The 20944-nt window shown below is 40.9% G+C and overlaps 1 protein-coding gene across 1 annotated transcript in view; it reads right to left on the bottom strand.

Moving 5' to 3' along the window:
- LOC144248276 (3'-5' RNA helicase YTHDC2-like) overlaps positions 1 to 20349 on the bottom strand; it is a 30154-nt gene extending 9805 nt beyond the window's left edge. Inside the window, exons 1-12 of the mRNA XM_077790272.1 lie at positions 20175 to 20349; positions 19456 to 19546; positions 18889 to 19082; positions 17090 to 17289; positions 16317 to 16483; positions 7413 to 7515; positions 6086 to 6242; positions 3802 to 3909; positions 2573 to 2721; positions 2048 to 2183; positions 1566 to 1692; positions 541 to 606 (exon numbers count right to left, since the gene is read on the bottom strand). Of these exons, the coding sequence (XP_077646398.1) occupies positions 541 to 606; positions 1566 to 1692; positions 2048 to 2183; positions 2573 to 2721; positions 3802 to 3909; positions 6086 to 6242; positions 7413 to 7515; positions 16317 to 16483; positions 17090 to 17289; positions 18889 to 19082; positions 19456 to 19546; positions 20175 to 20349 (1673 nt within the window). The remainder of the gene's footprint in view (positions 1 to 540; positions 607 to 1565; positions 1693 to 2047; positions 2184 to 2572; positions 2722 to 3801; positions 3910 to 6085; positions 6243 to 7412; positions 7516 to 16316; positions 16484 to 17089; positions 17290 to 18888; positions 19083 to 19455; positions 19547 to 20174) is intronic.
- Positions 20350 to 20944: the final 595 nt, after the last annotated feature.

Here is a 20944-nt window from a genome sequence, read left to right as displayed (position 1 = left end):
AGGAAAGTATAAAGATACTTCTCGTTTATCTGTTCAAGTAAAAATATTTGAGAGATACGTCTTCTCCAAAAATTTCCCACTAGCAGAAACTACACTAAAAGAAATTATAGTAGAGATAATCTTTACAAAACACTACCACAAGTATGATAACTGTAAGTTAATCAGAAAATCATTCTTGAATGGCCTAGTGTACACATTACTTCTGCAAATTTTCTTTAATATGCCTATTGCATATAAAAAATATAGATAAAAACACATTACAGATTTGTTTCCAAAATAAGCATGTGAAAAGAAAATGGTACATAGTATAGAATTAGCAAGTTGTGCAAGCATAAACAATATGCTATTGAGTATAAACTTTTTTGCTGTTTATTTTTTGAAATACTCCTATTCTTAAAAAAAGGTATTGCTATTAAGTCCAGATTTTAGAGCATGAAAAGCTAAAACCTGTTCTGATTAGAAGAACACAAATCTCAAATTTCCCATCACAACTCTATGTATATCATATACAACTCATTCTGCAAAACAGTTACAGCTTACCTGTAGGATTCCAACAGATGAACAACCTCTGTCTGTCCAAAGTGCCTAGCCCAGTCCACAGCCATCCTGAAATAGTTGCACAAGTATTTTTATTAGACTTTTCACTTCAAAAGATGCATATGAAGAGCACATCAGGAGAGGCAATTGACATCAGACTTTTGTACCCATTTCTGTATTGACATCAGTACTGTTATTGCTGGATCTGCAACTTCCCATTTGAAAGTGCTTCATAGGTGTTAACAGCTGACTTTTAGGTGACTACAGTTCTTTACCACAATAGAATGTCAGTTTTACACAGGAGCAAACATGTACAAGGAAGTGAGGAGGAAGAAGGTGCCATTCCTTTAAAAATGGTGCAGAGATCAGACCTGCCTGTTTGCAGTATCCTTGAAGTCATCTCAAAAAGTCACACCCCAGGCATAACATCTGGCTATTTCATGTCTTTCAGAAGCTGTCCTTCTCACTATGCAGTTCACTCTTTTATCTTTAAATTGCATTTCTTCCCCAAGTTATTCAAATGTTAGTACCAAATATCAGACCCCTGGAATCCTAATTCTTATCATTCCATACTACAATTATTTACTGTACTTCCCTGTTTATATGAAGACATACTCCATGACCACAAAACCTGAGTTTCTACAGATTCACAAATATTTTTACATGCTACAATATATTTAGAAACATAACAGAAAGATCTTCTGATATGTGTAACTCCATGAAAATAGCAATTGCCAAATATTTTGGTCCAATTCAGTAGATTACAGTTGTTCTACTAACCAGTATCTTAAATAAGACCTACTGAAGCAAAGTTTATAGCTCACAATCAAGACCATGTAATTAAGAATTCAATTTAGAATTTACAGAAAACAATGTGATTATCAGGAGTTAGAAATTGTTGAGGCTGTCAAAATCTATAGTTCTTACAGCAGTGTGATAAGTTAGCAAATTAATTTAGATGATAAAAAATTTTCTTCCTCTCTCCTATATTGACAAATAAATCTATCTTTTGGTTTCTCTGTTTTTACCAGCCATTAGATGATTTGCAGTGGATACTTGCTCCCATGCTGATCAACTGTTCTACTTGACTCAAAAAGCCTCTCCCTGAAGAAATCATCAGAGCAGTCGCACCAGTTTCACTGTGCCGATAATCAACTGAGAAATAAAAAAAAAAAAAAAAATCCAGCAAACCCAGTAGAAATGTTATTTTTTCATCTAAATATAGTACAAATATTGCTTTCAAATTCCAGCCCAAAGAGAATTTGTTTCCTCACTTTATCTCTGAAGTTAGTTCATATGAATTCTACACTGTTTTAGAAACACACTTCTGTCAATACTTCAAAACAACAACTAACTAAACAACTCATTATTTCTGCTAGCCCTATCATTTTTTCAGTCAGCATCAGAATGCAAAGGTTAACACCATTTGAAACTGGAGATAAAAGTAGCCATAAAAATCTAAGTACATCTGAGGTTGCTTTTTTCTTATGTAATAACACATGAAACTTACCACTGACATTTTCAGTTAAAATAAGATTTAACAGCTGAGCAAACGAATCAATATCTTTATGCAACCAGATGTCAGAAAGACAGGAATCCATTTCTTTTACTATCCACGGTTCAAGGCAATTCACATCTTTTTCAGTCTGAAGATAAAAAACAATATTGAAAGTTTAATCTTTTCCAAGAGTTGTCTTTATTCTCATACATTACCCACAAAGAATTGCAATGGTTATTTTTCCCAGCAGCAACAGAAACCCAGCACTCAGGTATCAGTTCATGCATTGATTTTGTCATACGCAAGTACGAACACAATGGCAGTCGAGCCATTTGATCTGAGGAAAAGCTGTGTGCAACCACCCGAACTGAAGAGCACACTTCAGCTAGAGCCGTTCATCCTCATCAAGTAATCTTTAAAATACGTTAATGTCCTGAAAGACTCGACAGAACTTTAGAAAACAGATTTTAAATGGCTAGTAATACAACACAAATATAAACACCTGTAACATCTCTTCCGACTAAAGAAAAAACTTACCAGTTGATTAAATACTGTGTCACCGCCATCATCCAACCGTTTGTACTCCTCATTTGTCCTTGGAACCGATTTTTGTCTCCGAGATGTCCCTTTGTTAGTGTTATCTTGAGCTGAACACCACTCAGCAAGAGTGTTCTTCTGTTTCTCTTCTAGAATGCAAAGTATTCCCCAAGAAAGTTTTAGAGTCATATTTATTATCCATTGTCTTCTACTAAAAAAGTTAGTCACAGCAGGTTTTACCAAGTTTTACCCATTCAACATCTTTTTTTAGTCTAGAATGCTCCTACCAGTCCAACATAAATGACATGTTTAAGGGTACCCACTGCACCCGGGCTATAAAAACAAGGTAAAACCCAACACTTTGCTGTTTAACCCCCCAAACCTCCATTATTCCAAACTACTGCATTCAAAGTATCTTCCTTAAGTAATCACCTTCTACACAATCTCAGGCCAGATCTTTTTCCACAAATGGAATTCTGAAGACAAGTGATATAGTCCCTGCATGTAACAACTTACTTTTCTACACTAGTGGAAGAAACATCAGAAAACACCAGTGTCCTAACTGAACTTTTCTGACCCCAGTGATCAGAGATGAGCACTGTGATCAATATCCAGTTAGGACTGAATATTGAATGTTATAGCTTTGGGGTTTGCATTTTCTACTTTTTCTTTAAATAATCACTGGGATCATTACTTTCAGTTGCCAGGAAAACTTCTGAAGCAGTATCTACTTAATTTAAAACCAATGATGTTTAGCTCAAGAGTGTTAACACTTAAAAAAATGCATCCATGCCTGAAGAAAGCAGTGAAAAATGTTACTGAAGGGAATACCTTGTCCATTTAGTGCAAGATGTACAAAATCATGCCTGCTTTAATAGCTGCACTTTAATTTGCACCCAAAGGTACAGACATCCTATGCTTCTTTAGTATTCATGTGGGCAGAGCCCCCAGTTATATATAACTCTACAGCATAATAATTAGAAAAAAGATGACATTTATCAACTGAGTGAAAACAGAATGCAACCACTGAATCAAAGTGATTTTTTTTTCTTTAATTGCATAAACTATTTCCATAATGTAAATATTGAGAGCTTAAAGATACTTGCTGTCATCTAAATTACACTCATTTAATCTCCTGACTCTGGAATTTCAACAGAAAATATCCTGTTAATTGTTTGTTCAATCGATGATTCTCATTGCCAACCCTTAGAATTAACAAGTCCGCTGACCTTGCTGCTTCTTTTCTTTGTACTTCACCATCTCTTTGTTTGTATACCCAGTGCTTCGTAAAATGTCCTCCAGAAACATCTCTTTAACTTCAAAAGGTCTCCCTTGGACTAAAATAGAAAAAATCCGTAAAAGATCATATATTCACCAGCTTCACTTACAGAATTAATTTTTTAAAAAACTACCTTCACTGGAGTTTATTTTTCTCAAAACTGTACAAAACAAAACATTTCCAAAATCAAATGCCACCTTGTTTCTCCATAACCTCTTCCATTTTATGAAGTGTTCCAGCAGGAGATGTTCGGAAGATTGACAGTTATTAACTACAATTTTTTTTTAAACGAGAAAAAGAAAACAGCTGTTTTTGTTTAGGCTTACAAACAAGAACTTGCCATGTAAATCTGCCATCTGGATTAAAAATGTAATTAATTAATAAGCAATTAATACAGCTTTTTGCAAGGTTCCACACAGAGACAGTACATCTTTGTACTGAACTACTTTCTTTTCATGAGAATCATGTGAGAAGGCAGCCTTATATCCATGTCCTCTACTAATTCAGCAAAGCTGAGCTTTCTTTACTGAATACTTCTTGACAGATGAGACATCCCAGTGGCCTTTACCTTCTGATAATTTATCCTGATTTCTTTTTCAACAGGACTGTTTTTTAGACCTTATCTGTCAACATTGCAGGATGCTTTTTGCATGAAGATTAAAATCTCTACATTTTGATTTCTTGTTCCTTAACCTCACTCAGGAACACTCAGGATTTTCCTTCAGAAAGAACAATCCACAATTCACATACTTTTAGGAGCTGGTCACAGAGGAAGCCTTCCAACACTGATCACAAACTCTGTGTACTACAGCGATCCACAGCTACAAGATGTGGTTTCTGTGGTCAGGATTTTGTCAGCTGTATTGCTGAAGGAGACTCAAACCTTGTATATTACATTAACAGAAAAAGCTACTTCTTTTAATTCTTAAATTAACAAAAAAAAAAAAAAAAAACAACGGGAAAAAAACATCTTTTGAATTGTTATTGGCCTGTTACATAACCAGCACAAACACTGTGGTAAACTGGAAAGATTGGGAGAGATTGCCAGCAGATTTTCCAACACAAATTGACCGATCTGAAAGAACAGGAAGCTGCAAAAAGACTAAACTGGAAAGTCATACAACAATCACAACTGAGGCACTCCCTTGCAAAAAAAATTCAGAGAACATGAAATCACGTGTAATTTCCAGATTCCTGTCTCCAACAAGCTGCAAACCTTATTCAACTGGGCAAAAATTCGAAACTGAGAACTAAACAGTTCCATCTGCAAAAAAAGGAAGGAAAAAAAGGTTTCCTCCTCACAAACATTTGCTAAAATAAACCAGTAAGCAATCCCATTTCCTAAAACCATTGAGATTTTTTTTTAAAAAGGCTGACATGCAGAGAGTCTACCTGATTGCCAGATAAAGCATTTCTCTTAAAAGCTACCTTTCAAAACACATTAAAGTTGGACATTACTGTTGAAAAAGTAAGAGGATTGCAAGGTGCCAGAGGAGGTCACCCATGCAGAAAACCTGCAAGCCAAGAGGGTGGGGCAAAAACCGCAAACCCACAAAAACCCCCCATCTCCCACGCATTTACATTTTGCCTTTACTTAAGATCAGTCAAATGAAATTAAACCAGCAAATAATGGTAACTTTTCTTTGCATTTGAATGTAGTCTAACTGCAGGTAACTGAGTCTGCAAACAAACTAAGCAAAACTGGATGTCTTTTCTGAATATTTACCTAGATGAACAACTACTAATTTTCCTTAAATCAGAGAATCATGTGATTCTTTTTTCATGTGAAACCCAATCTGCCTAAGCCTGTATTTCTGAACTGAACTGGTACAGTTATTTGTGTTTTATCCAGTAACCAGTAACAACCTTCAAAAAGCCTGAACAGTAAGATCCTACTGGAATGCACTGATATATATCACACTCATGTAGCTCCTAAGTCCTGTATCAGCATGAAGACAGAACTTCAATGACCTCTTCCTCCTTCTTCAATTAAGAGTGGAGGGGGGCAGGATGTACCTGCATTTACAGAACTCCCAGTGACTAAAACACTTCACTTTGAATGAGGTGCAAACAGTCAAGAAACAAGAAACCTGCATACAGAAAGAACAAGGATTCCTGGAATTCTCAGTGTATTAATCATGTGCCTTTACTCAGAATAATTTGCTACAGTTTAGTAAGATCTGTGAGTCTCAGGGCAGGTATACTCAGACTTAAGAGTTAAGATCAAGACTTACTATGTATTACTGGGCAGCTTCCAAAATACCTAATAAAGAGATTTGCATCTAGAGCAGCACTAGAGAGAATTAGTTTTAAATTATTCTGGTTTTGCAGCACATCTCTCAGTTTTATTAGCAAGAAGTCGCTGAACCTATCCCTCTCATGTACTTCATCCTGTAACAAAAGGGGAAAAAAAGAGATAAAAAACCATCACAGATTCACAACTTCTAACAAAAACAAACTTCTCTAAAAAAAAATACATGTTTTGGTGGCACATTACAGAGGCCTTAATATGTGTGAGTCTAGTTTAAGTAATAGGTTTTTTTAAAAAAACTATCCATAAAGAAACAAAAATGCCTCAAAAAGTTTTTATCAGCGCTGAGTGCATTACAATGCTGAAGCTGTAAGCACCTTAACTTTAGAGGCTAAAGTGAGTATCTGAAACCTCTCTGATTTTGTATTTGAAGCCAAATTTCAAGAAAACACCACAAACTACAAATCTTATTTTAATAAATTCTCACTTCACCACTGATAAGCATTTAAAAAAATGTATGACACCACATAATCAGAAAAACAGACAAATTGCTTAGACAAGTCATACACAAAGCCTGTAAGTTAAGGCACATAACTGATTAATCATCTTTTTCATTCTTCTGTTTTGATTTATATTATGAATGAAGGAAACAAGGACTCAAAATACAAAGTTTGTAGGCTGACATCAAGAATGTATAAATCATTCTCATGCTTTTTTAACTCTGATAAACAGGCAGGCACCTAAACTTACCTTTTCATCTTCAGTACTTAAGTCTTGCCAAAAACATTCTAGTTCCCTTTACTTATTCAATTCCATCATAGGAATATTGACATAATCACAAATGAACAATCTGAATACTTTGCTAGCAATTAGACTCCACATTATCTAGAAAACTCTGGGCAAACAAATGGACTGAAAACCTGTATTGCTAAAACAAATGGTAAGAGAAAATCTGACACAATCACATTGAACCACATCAAGGTAAGCCTCCCTAAGGATTTTCTGCTGACCATGGAAGTTCAGAAATATTTACACTTCTGTCCCTCTCCACTCCTCCTGATTCCACACTTAACCATTGGCATGAAAATAAGATATTTTCACAGGAAAAACGCAAACACACAGAAAAACACCAAACTGCACAAAACATGCATTCTACTCTGAGGACTCAGAAAGTCTTTGAAGTTGATTCAGATTCTACCAAACAAAAACACCTAAAGTGCTCAGCAAATTTAAGTAAAACAAATGAAGACCTCATTTTCCAAAGCAATACATATTGCTCCACCCCACATGAAAGACCACAGGATGCTCACCACAATAACATGGGTCACGGTGGAGAGAGTGCTGTCTCCTGCCATCAGCGTGCCAAGGAGCATGTCATTAGTGCAGAATGTTACCAGCGTCTTTGGAGAAACCCTATGGATCACATCACAGAGACAACTCAGGGGTTTGCACCATTTAAAGCTTTCCATGGATCAAAAATTAATGCAGCTGCTGACCAGAAGAGAAATTACAGTTCCCTCCTCAAAAGATTAATGCACACCACTTGTTTTTAAACTATGCCTTTTCCCAGACATTTCCTAACAATTTGTAGTGCTTGCATCTCAAAACTCTGGACAATGTATTAAATGAAAGAATAAGATTCAATTTTAATAAATAAGGAAGTAAAAGAAAACTGTGAAGAAACCCTGCATGTCATTCATTTTACTAGAAAATTCCATGTGGAAAACCAGGTTCCAATTCCTCAGCCTGTGCTTGGATATAGCCTTTGTACTTGTCTACATGTGGTGGGATGAGCCAGGTGCCTACCCAAGCCACTCTATCTGTCCTCTCCACAGGCAAGGGAGAGGAAACATAAAAAAAAGACTCCCAGGCCCCAGAGAAAGATAAGGAGAATGTGGGTCTCTCCCACGGGAAAGTGGGCTCTCCACGAGTTTCTCCAATATGGGTCCTTCCCATCGGCTGCAGTTCTCCAGGAACTGCTGCAGCACAGGTCCTTTTCCACAGGGTGCAGTACTTCAGGAACAGTTTGCTCCAGTGTGAGACCCCACAGGGTCACAATCCTGACAGCAAACCTGCTTCTGTGTGGCTCCCTCCCTGGGGCCACAGCTTCTGCCAGGAGCCTGTTTCAGCACAGACTTCCCAGAGGATCACAATCTCCTTCAAGCATCTACCTGCTCCAACACAGAATCCTTCACAGGAGGATCCCTGCTGCACCACGGACCTCCACGGCCTGCTGGGCCACAGCTGCCTCACCATGGGCTGCACCATGGGCTGCTCTGGCACCTGGAGAATCTCCTCCCCTCCTGCACTGACCTTCCTGTGTGCAGAGCTGCTTCTCTCACATGCTTTCACTGCTCTTCCGGAACCGCTGCCTCTGTTGTGCAGGTTTTCCTCCCCCATTCCCCACTGTCCCAGAGGCACTATCACCATCGCAGATAGGCTCAGCCTTGGCCAGAGGCAGGTCTGCCTTGGCTGGCACCGGCTCTGTCACACACGGGAGAGGCTTCTGGCACCTCCTCACAGAAGCCTCCCCACAGCCTTGCCTTGAAGACACAATTCATTACAGCTGACTAAATCACAGAGGCATCTGCTTGATCCTCTGGTTTTTCAGGAGGTGAAAATACTGAAACGTTACAATTCTATACCTGGGGCACAGTTAGCTGTCCCAATAACAACAGCAATTCTCACTACTCCCTCTGCTACTGCCATCCTAAAAGAGCTGAAAAGTTCCTCTGTACTGTACTCTACAGCTTTTCTCTGGAGGACAGTTAAGAAAACCTTAAAAATTACGTTTCTGTGTTACTAGAAACACCTCTCAACATCTCCACTCCAAATTTCTTTTGTCCACAGCTCAAAATATTGTTATCTCCCCCTTTCAGTGTTTCCCTGGAGTAATTGTATTGATTTTTCTCAAGCTGGATTTTCTGCACTGCTTCCAGTAATTCTACCATTTTCACCTGACTTTGCTCTTCTTCTGCCAGCATAGTACTTCCATATATTAATCATCCAGCTTATTTGTAACACATCTTCACCAGCTCTTCTAATCTCCTAATATCTATGGAGAGTTTTGTGGATGAATGGCTTCGTGAGAAAGGACATGACTACATGCAGTTAGTGAAGCAGTAGCTGAAAATTGCACAGTGCAGCAATAGCAGATGTAGCAATAATATCTTATGTCCTTGGCTAAGCTGGTTCCCAACAGTAGAATGTTCAGCAAAAGATAAATGTAAGGGAAAACAAAGCAAGCTTAGAAAGCTCCAAAGGCGGGATTGACCTGTTTTTCATACACCAATGATGAGCTTAAATTTTGCAATATGCATAAGCTTCATTATAACGGGTATAACTGTACATGTGTGCTTGAAATAAACTGAGACTTGTTGACATTATAGAATGGACTTGTCTCCCATCATTTTTTCCACAAAATGGTGACCCGATCGACGTGATAGGCACCACGGTGGAGTGACGAAAAAGGGTTCGGGTCCCGATGCAGCCAGGACGGCAAAAGTGCTGAATTGAAATAGAGTGCACCGTGTCCCAGGTGACTGCAGAGGCAAGCCTGGCCGATATGTGCTGCCGACGACCTCGGAGGGCTGCAACAGCGCTGACAATATAGGTATGGAGAGGCAAGCAGCATATGATTTATTTACTGCATTCTTGCAGAGAAGGCAGATTAAAGGCATTGATTTGCAAAAAGATCTGCCAGGGTTATTAACATATGGGTATTCTAAGGGGTTCTTTGTAAATCCTCATACAGTACATGAGTTGTCTGAGTGGCGTAAGTTCAGGGATAAACTGTGGGAGGAAGTTTTAGATGATGATAAGACAGCTAAAAAGTTGGGAAAGTGGTGGAAGGTAGTTCACAATGAGTTATTATAACATCAGGCAGAAAAGAAAGCTGCCGGGCAGAGAACTTCAGCACTAGAGAAAAATAGAGGTTTTAGCGGGGAGGATTGGTTGCCTGGTGTTTCCATGCCACCTGCTGTGTCTACAGTGGAGTTACCTCCATTGCGACCTGTGCCTGAGGACACGGAAACAGAGTCACGTTGTGAGCCCACGGCTCCTCCAGCCCCCTCAGAACAGAAATCGACAGTTTGTCAAAGTTTGTCTGTCAGTAAGCCGACCCCTAGGGCAGAGTCTGACCTAACGGAGGCTCTGGCCAGGGAACGGAGGGAAGTTTGGGCGACTTTGGCAAGAGAGGAGCTGGACAAAGGAGATGGGCAGGCTTTGGAACTAGCAGCAGAACTGGCTTGTCCTGTAATTTTTCAGCAGCAGGCAGGCGGAGGGTTAACAGGTCAGATTACACCGTTTAGATTGGAAGTTGTTGTCACAGTTGCGAGCTACAGTGAGTCAATTTGGAGTTACTAGTGAACCGGCTAGGCAGATATTGGATTATGTTTGGAGTACTAATATATTGCTACCAGGAGATTGTAGAAGTCTTGCTAAGCTGATTTTCTCGACACATCAGAGGCTTTTGTTTGGTGCACACTGGCAGGCAGAAGTTAATGAAGCTGTAGCTATACAAAGACAGCCTGGAGATCCCCTTCATGGAGTAACTGTAGATTAATTAATGGGCTTAGGACCATATTTTCACACTGAGGCACAAGCTATGCTAGGACCTGAGAAGTGTCGAGAGGCAATGCGACTAGCTCGAAGGGCTATAGATAAGGTGAAAGACCCAGGAGGTTTGCCAGCGTATATGGGAATTAAACAAGGAAGGGATGAGACTTTTGGAGCGTTTATTGATAAGGCAGCGGCAGCAATAGAGAGAGCTGGAGTGCCTGAGTTTATGCATGGATCATTGTTGAAGCAGTGTGCTTTGCAAAATTGTAATGCTTCTACAAGAAGTGTGTTAAACACATTAGGAGCTAATTGGACTATAGAAGATGCACTAGAGAGGATGGCTACTATACCAACGGGGCAGCAGGCATTTTTAGTTGAGGCTATTAAAGAGCTGGGGGAGGGATTAAAAGAGCAGGCAAAAGCTTCACAGACACAAGTGTTAGCTGCTCTTGCACCCCTCCAAGCGTCAGTAGCAACCCAGGGAAATGTTTACAGCAGCCGTATGAGATGTTTCCGATGTGGAGGGACAGGACACGTTCGGCGAGAATGCTCTGCTGCTGGAGTATGGTGTCCTAAGTGCAAATCGGATACTCATAACATTGCTGCCTGTAAGAGGAGACCGGGAAACGCCCGAAACAGCGCGAACAAGAGCAGCCGCGCTCCGACACAAATAGCTGCTCCAGCCTTTCCAACAGCGACACCTTGCGTCCAGCCACAAGAGGGAGCCTCGGGATGGACTTGGCAGCCGCAGTAGAAGTGACTTTAATGACACCACAGCCGCAGAAGGTCCCCACTGGAGTTAATGGACCTATTATAACAGAGGGCAGGACAATGGGAGCTTTGTTATTGGGAAGATCATCGGCCTCTATGCTTGGATTATTTGTGCTGCCTGGTGCATTGATGCAGACTATACTGGTGAAATTATAATTATGGTTCACACTCCATTTCCTCCTATTCGGATTAATAAAGGACAAAGGATCGCTCAATTGGTTCCTCTGGAGCAAGTTACTAAGGCTGTATCCTCACGGAAAAGCCGTGGAGGAGATGGATTTGGATCTACAGGAGGCTTGACTCTATTAACTTTGGATCTGAATGACAGACCAAGAAAAGAGGTTTTGTTGGAGTATAAGGGACAAAATGCATGCTTACAGGTTTGCTGGACATGGGTGCTGATTCAAGTATTATTGCACCACAGTGTTGGCCTGCACATTGGCCCTTACAGCCAGCTGCTACAGCAGTAACAGGAGTTGGAGGTTTAACTCTTGCAAGTCGCTCGCCACCTCTTACTGTCTCAATAGATGGTAAAGTCATAAAGGCAATATTTTCTGTTGTTCAGTTACCACCTACGGTGCAATGCCTAGTTGGGCGAGACATTTTAACACAGTTAGGGGTTGTCCTGACAAAGGAGCACCCTTTGGGATAATAGCCATTGCTTGGACTTTCCCAATTCCCATAATTTGGAAAAGTGATGAGCCTATATGGGTAAAGCAATGGCCTTTAAAAAGGGAAAGTCTGCAACATGCTCATGCCTTGGTCACTGAACAATATCAACAAGGGCATCTGAAATTGTCTACAAGTCCTTGGAATACCCCTATCTTTGTAATCAAGAAAAAGTCAGGGAAATACCGCTTGTTACATGACTTGCGGGAGGTTAATAAACAGATGGAGCCAATGGGTGCACTACAGCCAGGTCTGCCTAATCCAGCAATGCTACCTGAAGGATGGCCTCTATTGATAATAGACCTCAAAGATTGCTTTTTTACAATAGCTTTGCATGACAGGGATACAAAGCGCTTTGCATTTACTTTGCCAGCTCTGAACAGAGAAGGTCCAGATCAAAGATTTGAATGGACGGTTTTGCCTCAGGGTATGCGTAACAGCCCTACTTTATGTCAACTTTACGTAGATTCTGCATTACAACCATTGAGGCAACAGTGGCCACAAGCTATCATTTATCACTATATGGATGATATTTTGATTGCTCAGCCTAAATCATTTACGAGTCAACAGGTTAAACATGTACAAAACTTGCTGGGACGTTTTAAGCTTGTTGTGGCCCCAGAGAAAATACAGTTATCTCCTCCTTGGAAATACTTGGGATGGATATTGTCTCAAAGCTTGGTAACGCCTCAGAAATTAGAACTGAAAACTCAGATTGTTACTTTAAATGATGCTCAGAAATTACTAGGTGATTTACAATGGCTTAAACCTATAGTGGGCCTTCCAAATGAACTGTTAGATTCTCTTAGACCCTTAGTGAAGGGCACAGACCCAACAGCACCAGTGACCCTTAATCCTCAGCAGAAAAGAACTCTTCAGCAAATTACAGACTGTGTGGTTCAGGGTCTAGTACATCGGCGAATACTGGGAATCCCGCTTAATCTCACTATATGGTGTGGTGAAAAACATTTGCTGGAAGCTTTAACCCAGCTAGAAACAAAAACGGGGGAGATAAGGGTGTTGGAATGGCTATCCCCTCCACTTCAGCAAACAAAGACTTTAATTCAAAAAATTGAACTGTTAGCAGCTTTGATAAAACGAGGTCGTGAGAGAATTTTGCAGGTTGATGGGCGAGAGCTTGAACTAATACAGATTCCTATGAAAAAGGACTCTTTACAATGGTATTTGGTTAATAGTGAAGAACTGCAGGAAGCTCTGCTAGGAATAGGAGGTGCTGTCATAACTGAAAGTATTAAAAATCCTCCATTACAGTGGATTGGAAAATTGAGTTGGATGGTTCGGCCACAGAGAGAAAAGGAGCCGATTCCTGGTGCAATAACAGCATACACAGATGCAGGGAAGAGGTCAAGAACAGCAGCAATTACATGGCAGGAGCAGGGAGTCTGGAATCATGAAATTCTTACTGCAAATGACTCAGATACCCTTCAGACCTTGGAGTTAGCAGCTGTGGTTTGGGCTCTAACAGTCCTGAAGGGGCCTTTGAATATTGTTACAGATTCCTTGTATGTAGTTGGTGTTGTGGAAAGAATAGAGGATGCTGCTATCAAGGAAGTACAAAATCAGAGACTATTTGAACTGTTCATACAACTTCAAAAAGCAGTAAAAATCCGAGAACATCCTTATGCTATCATTCATATAAGAAGTCACAAATGGGAAATTGGCTTAGGAGAGGGTAATGCCCGGGCAGATAAGCTCGTCACAGTGACTCAAACTTCTCCTTTATCAGGGCAAATGCTTGCCAGGGAGGCACATTCTATGTTTCATCAGAACGCAAAAGGGTTACAACGGGAGTTTGGAATATCCCATGCAGATGCCACTGCTATAGTGAGAGCTTGTCCTATCTGTAGTCATCATAATGGGGGTCATGGCATGGGATGGGGAGTTAACCCACGAGGTCTTTCATCTAATGAACTCTGGCAGATGGATGTTACTCATGTAAATAGTTTTGGTCGCTTGAAATATGTTCACGTTACTATAGATACATATAGTAAATACATCTGGGCAACAGCTCAAGCTGGAGAAAAAGCATTACATGTTATAAGGCATTTGTGTAGTTGTTTTGCAGTAATGGGAGTGCCAAAGCAGATTAAGACAGACAATGGTCCTGCATACATTGGTGGCAACGTGAATAGATTTTTAAAATCATGGGGAATTAAGCACATTACAGGAATAGCACCTTCTCCCACTGGACAAGCAATTGTAGAAAGGCAAATGGAACTTTGAAGAGATATCTGGAAAAACATAGAGAGATTGGAGATGTTCAGGAAAGATTAATGAAAGTGCTCTTTGTTCTTAATCATTTGTGTGTATTTGGGGATTCAGAGGCACCACCTGCAATGAGACATTATGGACAAAAAGAAATAAGCAAAAAGGGCAAAGAAGTATGGGTCAGGTATAGGGACCCTAAAACAGGTAATAGTGGCAACCCTGTTACCAGGAGAAGCTGCCAGAAAGGCTATGGTGTTAGCTGAACAATTGGGATGCTGGACTAAAGATGAACTTAACAAAACATCAGAGGTTTTAGCTATGCTTGCTATGGATGTACAAAGTGTAAATCATGCTGTACTACAGAACAGAGCAGCAATTGATTTTTTGTTGTTAGCCCAGGGACATGGATGTGAGGAATTTGAAGGAATGTGTTGCATGAATCTCTCTGATCATTCTGTATCAATACATGCTAAGATTAAAGAACTACAACAGGGCCTTCATCAATTAAAAGAAGAAGATGGTCTGGGGATAGAAGAATGGCTTAAAAGTTTAGGGATCGGTCCTTGGCTAAGAACTTTTATCATGTATGTAGTAGGAATCTTGATTGTTGTTTTACTACTCTTGCTGATTTTGCCCTGCCTGTTTAACTGTCTTCAGAAGCTGGTAGAACGCATGGTTCAAAAGATGTGGACAACTAACTTAATGGTCCAAAACAAAAACGGAGGAAATATGGAGAGTTTTGTGGATGAATGGCTTCGTGAGAAAGGACATGACTACATGCAGTTAGTGAAGCAGTAGCTGAAAATTGCACAGTGCAGCAATAGCAGATGTAGCAATAATATCTTATGTCCTTGGCTAAGCTGGTTCCCAACAGTAGAATGTTCAGCAAAAGATAAATGTAAGGGAAAACAAAGCAAGCTTAGAAAGCTCCAAAGGCGGGATTGACCTGTTTTTCATACACCAATGATGAGCTTAAATTTTGCAATATGCATAAGCTTCATTATAACAGGTATAACTATACATGTGTGCTTGAAATAAACTGAGACTTGTTGACATTATAGAATGGACTTGTCTCCCGTCATTTTTTCTGGATTTTCTGCACTGCTTCCAGTAATTCTACCATTTTCACCTGACTTTGCTCTTCTTCTGCCAGCATAGTACTTCCATATATTAATCATCCAGCTTACTTGTGACACATCTTCACCAGCTCTTCTAATCTCTTAATATCCTTGTGAGCTTTCATACACATATTTGAATTCTTATTGTGGCTTCATTGTTCAAGTGCATTCATTTTCACCAGCTATGTGTTATCTTTGTTCACTCAAGCAACACAACCTTTAGCCATCTTCTGGTCACTCATTATCTCAACTGCTGGCCTTTCCCTTAAATGTCATTTCGCTACACGGTGCAAAGATGTAAAAACCCCAAACAATCCATTCATGCTCTGCTTTACAGACAAATTCATCAAGTGATACTGAAATCTCTACTTTTACATCACTTCATGTTTTAAACACAGCAGCTGAAGAAGAATACATTTAATCCAGACTAGACTGATAAATAATGCTCAGCTTCATCAGTCACATTCCAATTTTTTTGTTTTCCCTTTTATGGCCCCTATCAACTCTCACTACATAACATTTGTTACAGCATGCTGGTTTTCACACCTACCTTCAAAGCTTGCAGACCTTTTGAATCCACACATGTTAAAAGCAGAGGGGGGGGGGAAAGAAGAAAGTGTAGACTTGATCTGAAAATCAGACAAGGATTTCCATGCAGAAGAAATCAACAGAAAATACCTGAGATTCAGTTCTGTAAGACAGCCTTCTACATCAAACTGCAAAACACAGGAAGAAAGCCATCCTTTTCACCCTTACGTATTCCTTACCTGCAGTAACATATCCCACCTGTGAGGCTGCAGTTTCAATGTACACAAGATTCATAAGACCAATACAAGATCAACCGACACTTAGAAATATCATTGGTACCTGCTCTCTAACCGGATCTGGTAACCAATTGTCTGGCCAATCTTCTCTCTTCTTTCTGCTGCCACTCTTTCAGCCACTGCAACAGCTGCTAAACGTCTTGGCTGAGTACAAAACACACGACAGGGAGTTCCATTCTTGTAGCAGTCATCAAGGATAAATTGAGGGATCTGTAAAGAAGTGGTTCAAATTTGCTTTTTGAGAAAGTCACAGCTTTGTTAGCACAGGGAAACCATTAACTGCATATCAATATTGCACATTGCAAAAGACTTTTCATTACAATTATCATAGCAAGCATATCTGAATCAGCAGAAAGTAAATTTCTAAGTATAACCTATTTAGGTTTTTTTTAAAGAAAAACCTTACAGTTCCTCCCTCCTTCTTCAGAGAAATCTAAAAAAAAAACCAAAGCCCTGCAGATAATCTCACATTTTAACACAAAAAATAGATTACTCTGGATACTAAGAACAGAACTAGCCTTAGAAGAAAAAGGGTTATACAAACATCACAGCTACTTTCCCTTCAATATTTTGTATTATTTTAATGAAAAAATGGTATCTACCAGAAAATTGTAAGGAATCATTTTTGCTTCTAGTACCTATCTAGAGGCTTAGTGTTTCAAAAGCAAGAAAATAAATTGGAACAACATTTTCAATCACACAGGAAAAGGAAAGCCTTGAAATAGCATCAAAGTACCCCATATCACAAATGTTACACAATTGGCATTAGTTTAGAATAAATACTGTTATAGTTTTTATTTCATTGAAGCAACATACCTGCGTCGTTTTTCCTGATCCAGTCTCTCCTATAATCAAAACAATTTTATTGTCCTTTATGGTTTGGACAATTTCTTCCTGTTTTTCAAGAACTGGTAGTGACTGCCTGAAGGAATCAAACTCTGATTCCCCTCTTTTCCCTGGGACCTGGGGGATACCATCATTAAGTCGACCACTTGTCTTGTTTACTTCTTTCTTTTCTGTGAAGACAAGTTAAAAGGTCATTTATGCAGACACAGAGGAAGGTCACAAAAACACTGCTCAAAAATTGTACTTAAAAATTAACATTGCTGGCTTTTTATGCATCCCTGTGGGTAAAGTGACAAACCCATCACACATTTAGACGTCATATTTATAGCATGTCCTGCAGTGCTTGCAATAGATATTTTTCAAAACAGATATTACTTTCATAGGTATTTTGAAGAAAACCAGACTCTTCCAGAGCATTGCTCCAAGTCAAAAAAGCCTACAAAGAGCAAAAGGAGAAACAAACTAAACCAGAGAATATCAGCCTGGCGTATTTTGGTGGCCTTTGTATCTGCGCCCACATTTCACACCTGCAGTTCCCCCTAGAAATACACACTGACAGAGTTAAACCTTTAAGCTATTCCACACATTTGCCTGAAATCATACCAATGCAAGCATGCTGTATCAAGAGCCCTGGCCCCCACGCAGCAGTGCGATGTGTTAGAAAGCAGTGCATAAGTAGCCAAAAAACAGGCACATCTTCTGAGGGAGCTACTTCACATCCATCATTGCAAGTGCTACTCTATAATTCCTTGAGAATTATTCTCTGGCAGAATGAAAAGTTTGCTGTAAACTCAGTTATACATATGTAATGCCATTAACAGATTCATATTCTAAATTTCAAGCTCTGTTGTACCAAGACAAACAGACTAAAAGATCAGGAGAACTAAAAATACATTCTTGAGATGCAGAGAAAGGCAAATATTAGACTGTTCATTAACTTATCCCTTACATTCCTAAGACATTGCATTTCAGTACTTTTATTACAGATTCCCTCTGGTTCATATAACAATCCTATTAAACAACTAAAACAATTGGAAATAACAGCAAAGAAAGCGCTTCAAGAAGAGACACCACGTATCAAAAACATGCAATTAAACAAGGCATACCGGTACAAATGTTTTCTGTTCACTACACCCATCTCTGCACACAGAAACACAGTGCAACTCTTCCACTTGTAGCTGCTAAAGCAATAATCTAGATGAAAACCTTGCTTTTAAAAAAAACCCCAACATTTCGACAGAAGTTTGTCTTTCCGTGAACTCTTCCATATTCAAGAAATCAAGAAGTCTGGACAGTAGTCTCTTAAGGACCAAATCTATTTTGTAGAGATGAAGAAGTAAAAACTGAAATTTTTGATTTATCAAGGACATTAATTTCTATAAGCAGAACAGACAACCTCATTTTCTAATATAGGCATTCTTATGGCATCACAGTAACACTGACTCTTCAACCCCACCTCATAGTTACTTCTGTGAAGCCACATTTCAAAATGTGCTTCCAAAAAGATTTGGCTGGAACTGGCTCAAAGATTCTAAATTAACACAACACAAGGTGGACATCTCAATGTGCATGATATGACTTCCCAAGTTCCTCACAGCACCAGTTATAAAAGACCTTAAAAGTAAGGAAAATTAATGCATTTGTTTGAAGGTGTCTGTTAGGACACCAGAGCGGACAGAGCAGGAAGAGGTTTGTTTTGTCACTGGGTTGCAGGTAGTTTCGAGTGGTGTCGATGGACAAGTCCAAATCAGAACACATGCTGAACGTACCAGATTCAACAGCACAGGCACTTCCTCGCTCTGTCCTTGGCAGGAGCTCCGCGCGTTCCTTATTTGTGACGGGAAAGCGCTGAATTAGGCTCCGAACGGCGTGTTTCGTACAGAGAGCCAAGTCACAAGTCATGACTGCGTGTGCCTCTGACACATCCTTCTTCCTTACAGTCAGGTATCGATTGGCTCCTTTTCTGTCGGGGGGAGGGGAAACTTATTTTAGGAAAAAGGAACCTACTCTAGGTTAACTTTTATCTGTCAGGGTATGAGATGCTAAGCAAAATCTTTGGAAAAAAAAACAGAAATCACAGTGAGAACCTTTTTTAACGGAGCCATTAAATCCACAGAGTATAAAATCAAGCTGTCCCAAAATGCATGTCACAAGTTTTTTCAAGCATGCATACAGCAATGAACAAAGATGCTCATATGTGTAGCTACTTTTACACTTTTTTCTCTAACACTATTCCTTGTAGCAAGTTGAGGATGTTGAAAACATCAATCAGGTTATCATTAGTCTTGAAATTCTATCATCTGCACCAAAGAACTGAAAACTGTACCCCGACTCACCCTTTGCTTTTAGATACCAGTCCAAGAGACTGACAGAGCCGGTGAACAAATGCTCTTTCAGTACTAGTGAAACTAGAAGGAAATTCCATCTCTAGAATGATAAATAATAATGAAAAGACAGTAACAATGCAACAGGCAGTAATCTTGACAACTCAATGTTACAGAACCACAGAATTCTTAGGATTGGAAGGGAGACCACCCAGTGTAACCCCCCTGCAGGGTCACCTGGAGCAGGTGACAGAGGAACACATCTAGGGTTTGGGATGTTTCCAGAGGGGGAAATTCAATGCTTTCTCTGGGCAGCAGTTTCAGTGCTCTGCCACTCTCAAAGGAAAGAAGCTCTCCCTCATGTTCAGGTGGAACTTCTCTTTGAATTTATGGCCATTGCTCCTTGTCCTGTCACCAAAAAGCCTGCACCGCCTTCCTGGGACTCATCTTGGAGATATTCATATGCATTAGTGAGATCCCCTCTCAGTCCTCTCTGGGCCAAACAGGACCAACTCCCACAGCTCTCCTGATGAGAGACCTCTCATCTCAGTGGTCTCTGCCAGACCCGCTCTATCAGCTCCCTGTCTCCGTGCTGGGAAGCCCAGAGATGGACACAGCACCCCAGCCGTGCCTCACCAGGGCCGGGCAGAGGGGCAGGATCCCCTCCCTGACCCGCTGCCAGCGCCCTCCCCACACCCGCAGCTGCCCCCGGGCCGGGCCGTGCCGCGCACCCGCCTCGTCCCCGCTCCGGAACCGCTCCAGGGCCAGCTGCGCCGCTATTGCCACCACCTCGTCCACGCCGGCGGCCCCGAGGGGCTCGGCCCGGGCGCGCACCGCGGCGGCGGCAGCCCCGTCCCCCGCAGCCCCGCCGGGCTGCCGCCGCGGGACCCGCCTGTGTCGCGACATGGCCCCGACACGGCCCCGACACCGCCCGGACCCGGGGCCGCAGCCGCTCGGCCCGAGGGGCGCCGCCGGGGCGGGGCGGGGCCGGCTGGAGCCGCCCGCAGCCGAGCCGGCCCCGGCGGGAGGAAATTGGCGCTTTTCCCGCCGCTCGGGGGGCACGGCTGCCCGAGCACCGCGCTGCGCGTGTGGCTACGGGCAGAACGCGGCCCTGCTCCCTGTCCCGTCATAAATTACCTGCTTTCATGGCATGGTGTGAAACGTAGCTGCGGCGAGGGTCATCTCGGGCCTCAGCCTCCTCGCTCGGTAAAGTGTTACTTGCCCTGCTTTTCCTGCTGTCCTTTGACTCCACGCTGAAGACACGAGCTAGAAACTTAACCAAATCCACTTGGGCCTGACACAGGCCTCGGTACTGAAGGCTGCTGCTTCGGAAACATCATTAGGTCAGAAGGAGAGTACTTGGAAGAAGAATAAGCTACTACTCCTCAGTTGAAATGGGCAATTAAATAAATAGAAAATAAACACTGTCTGATGTAGCTAGCTGAAAAATAGCTCTTAAGCAACCTCCAGCAAGGCTTTTACAAAGCTAACTTCAGCATAA

This window comes from Lonchura striata, chromosome Z, assembly GCF_046129695.1.
Source record: "Lonchura striata isolate bLonStr1 chromosome Z, bLonStr1.mat, whole genome shotgun sequence".
In the NCBI taxonomy this organism is placed as follows: domain Eukaryota; kingdom Metazoa; phylum Chordata; class Aves; order Passeriformes; family Estrildidae; genus Lonchura; species Lonchura striata.
This window is presented reverse-complemented; position numbering and strand designations above follow the sequence as displayed.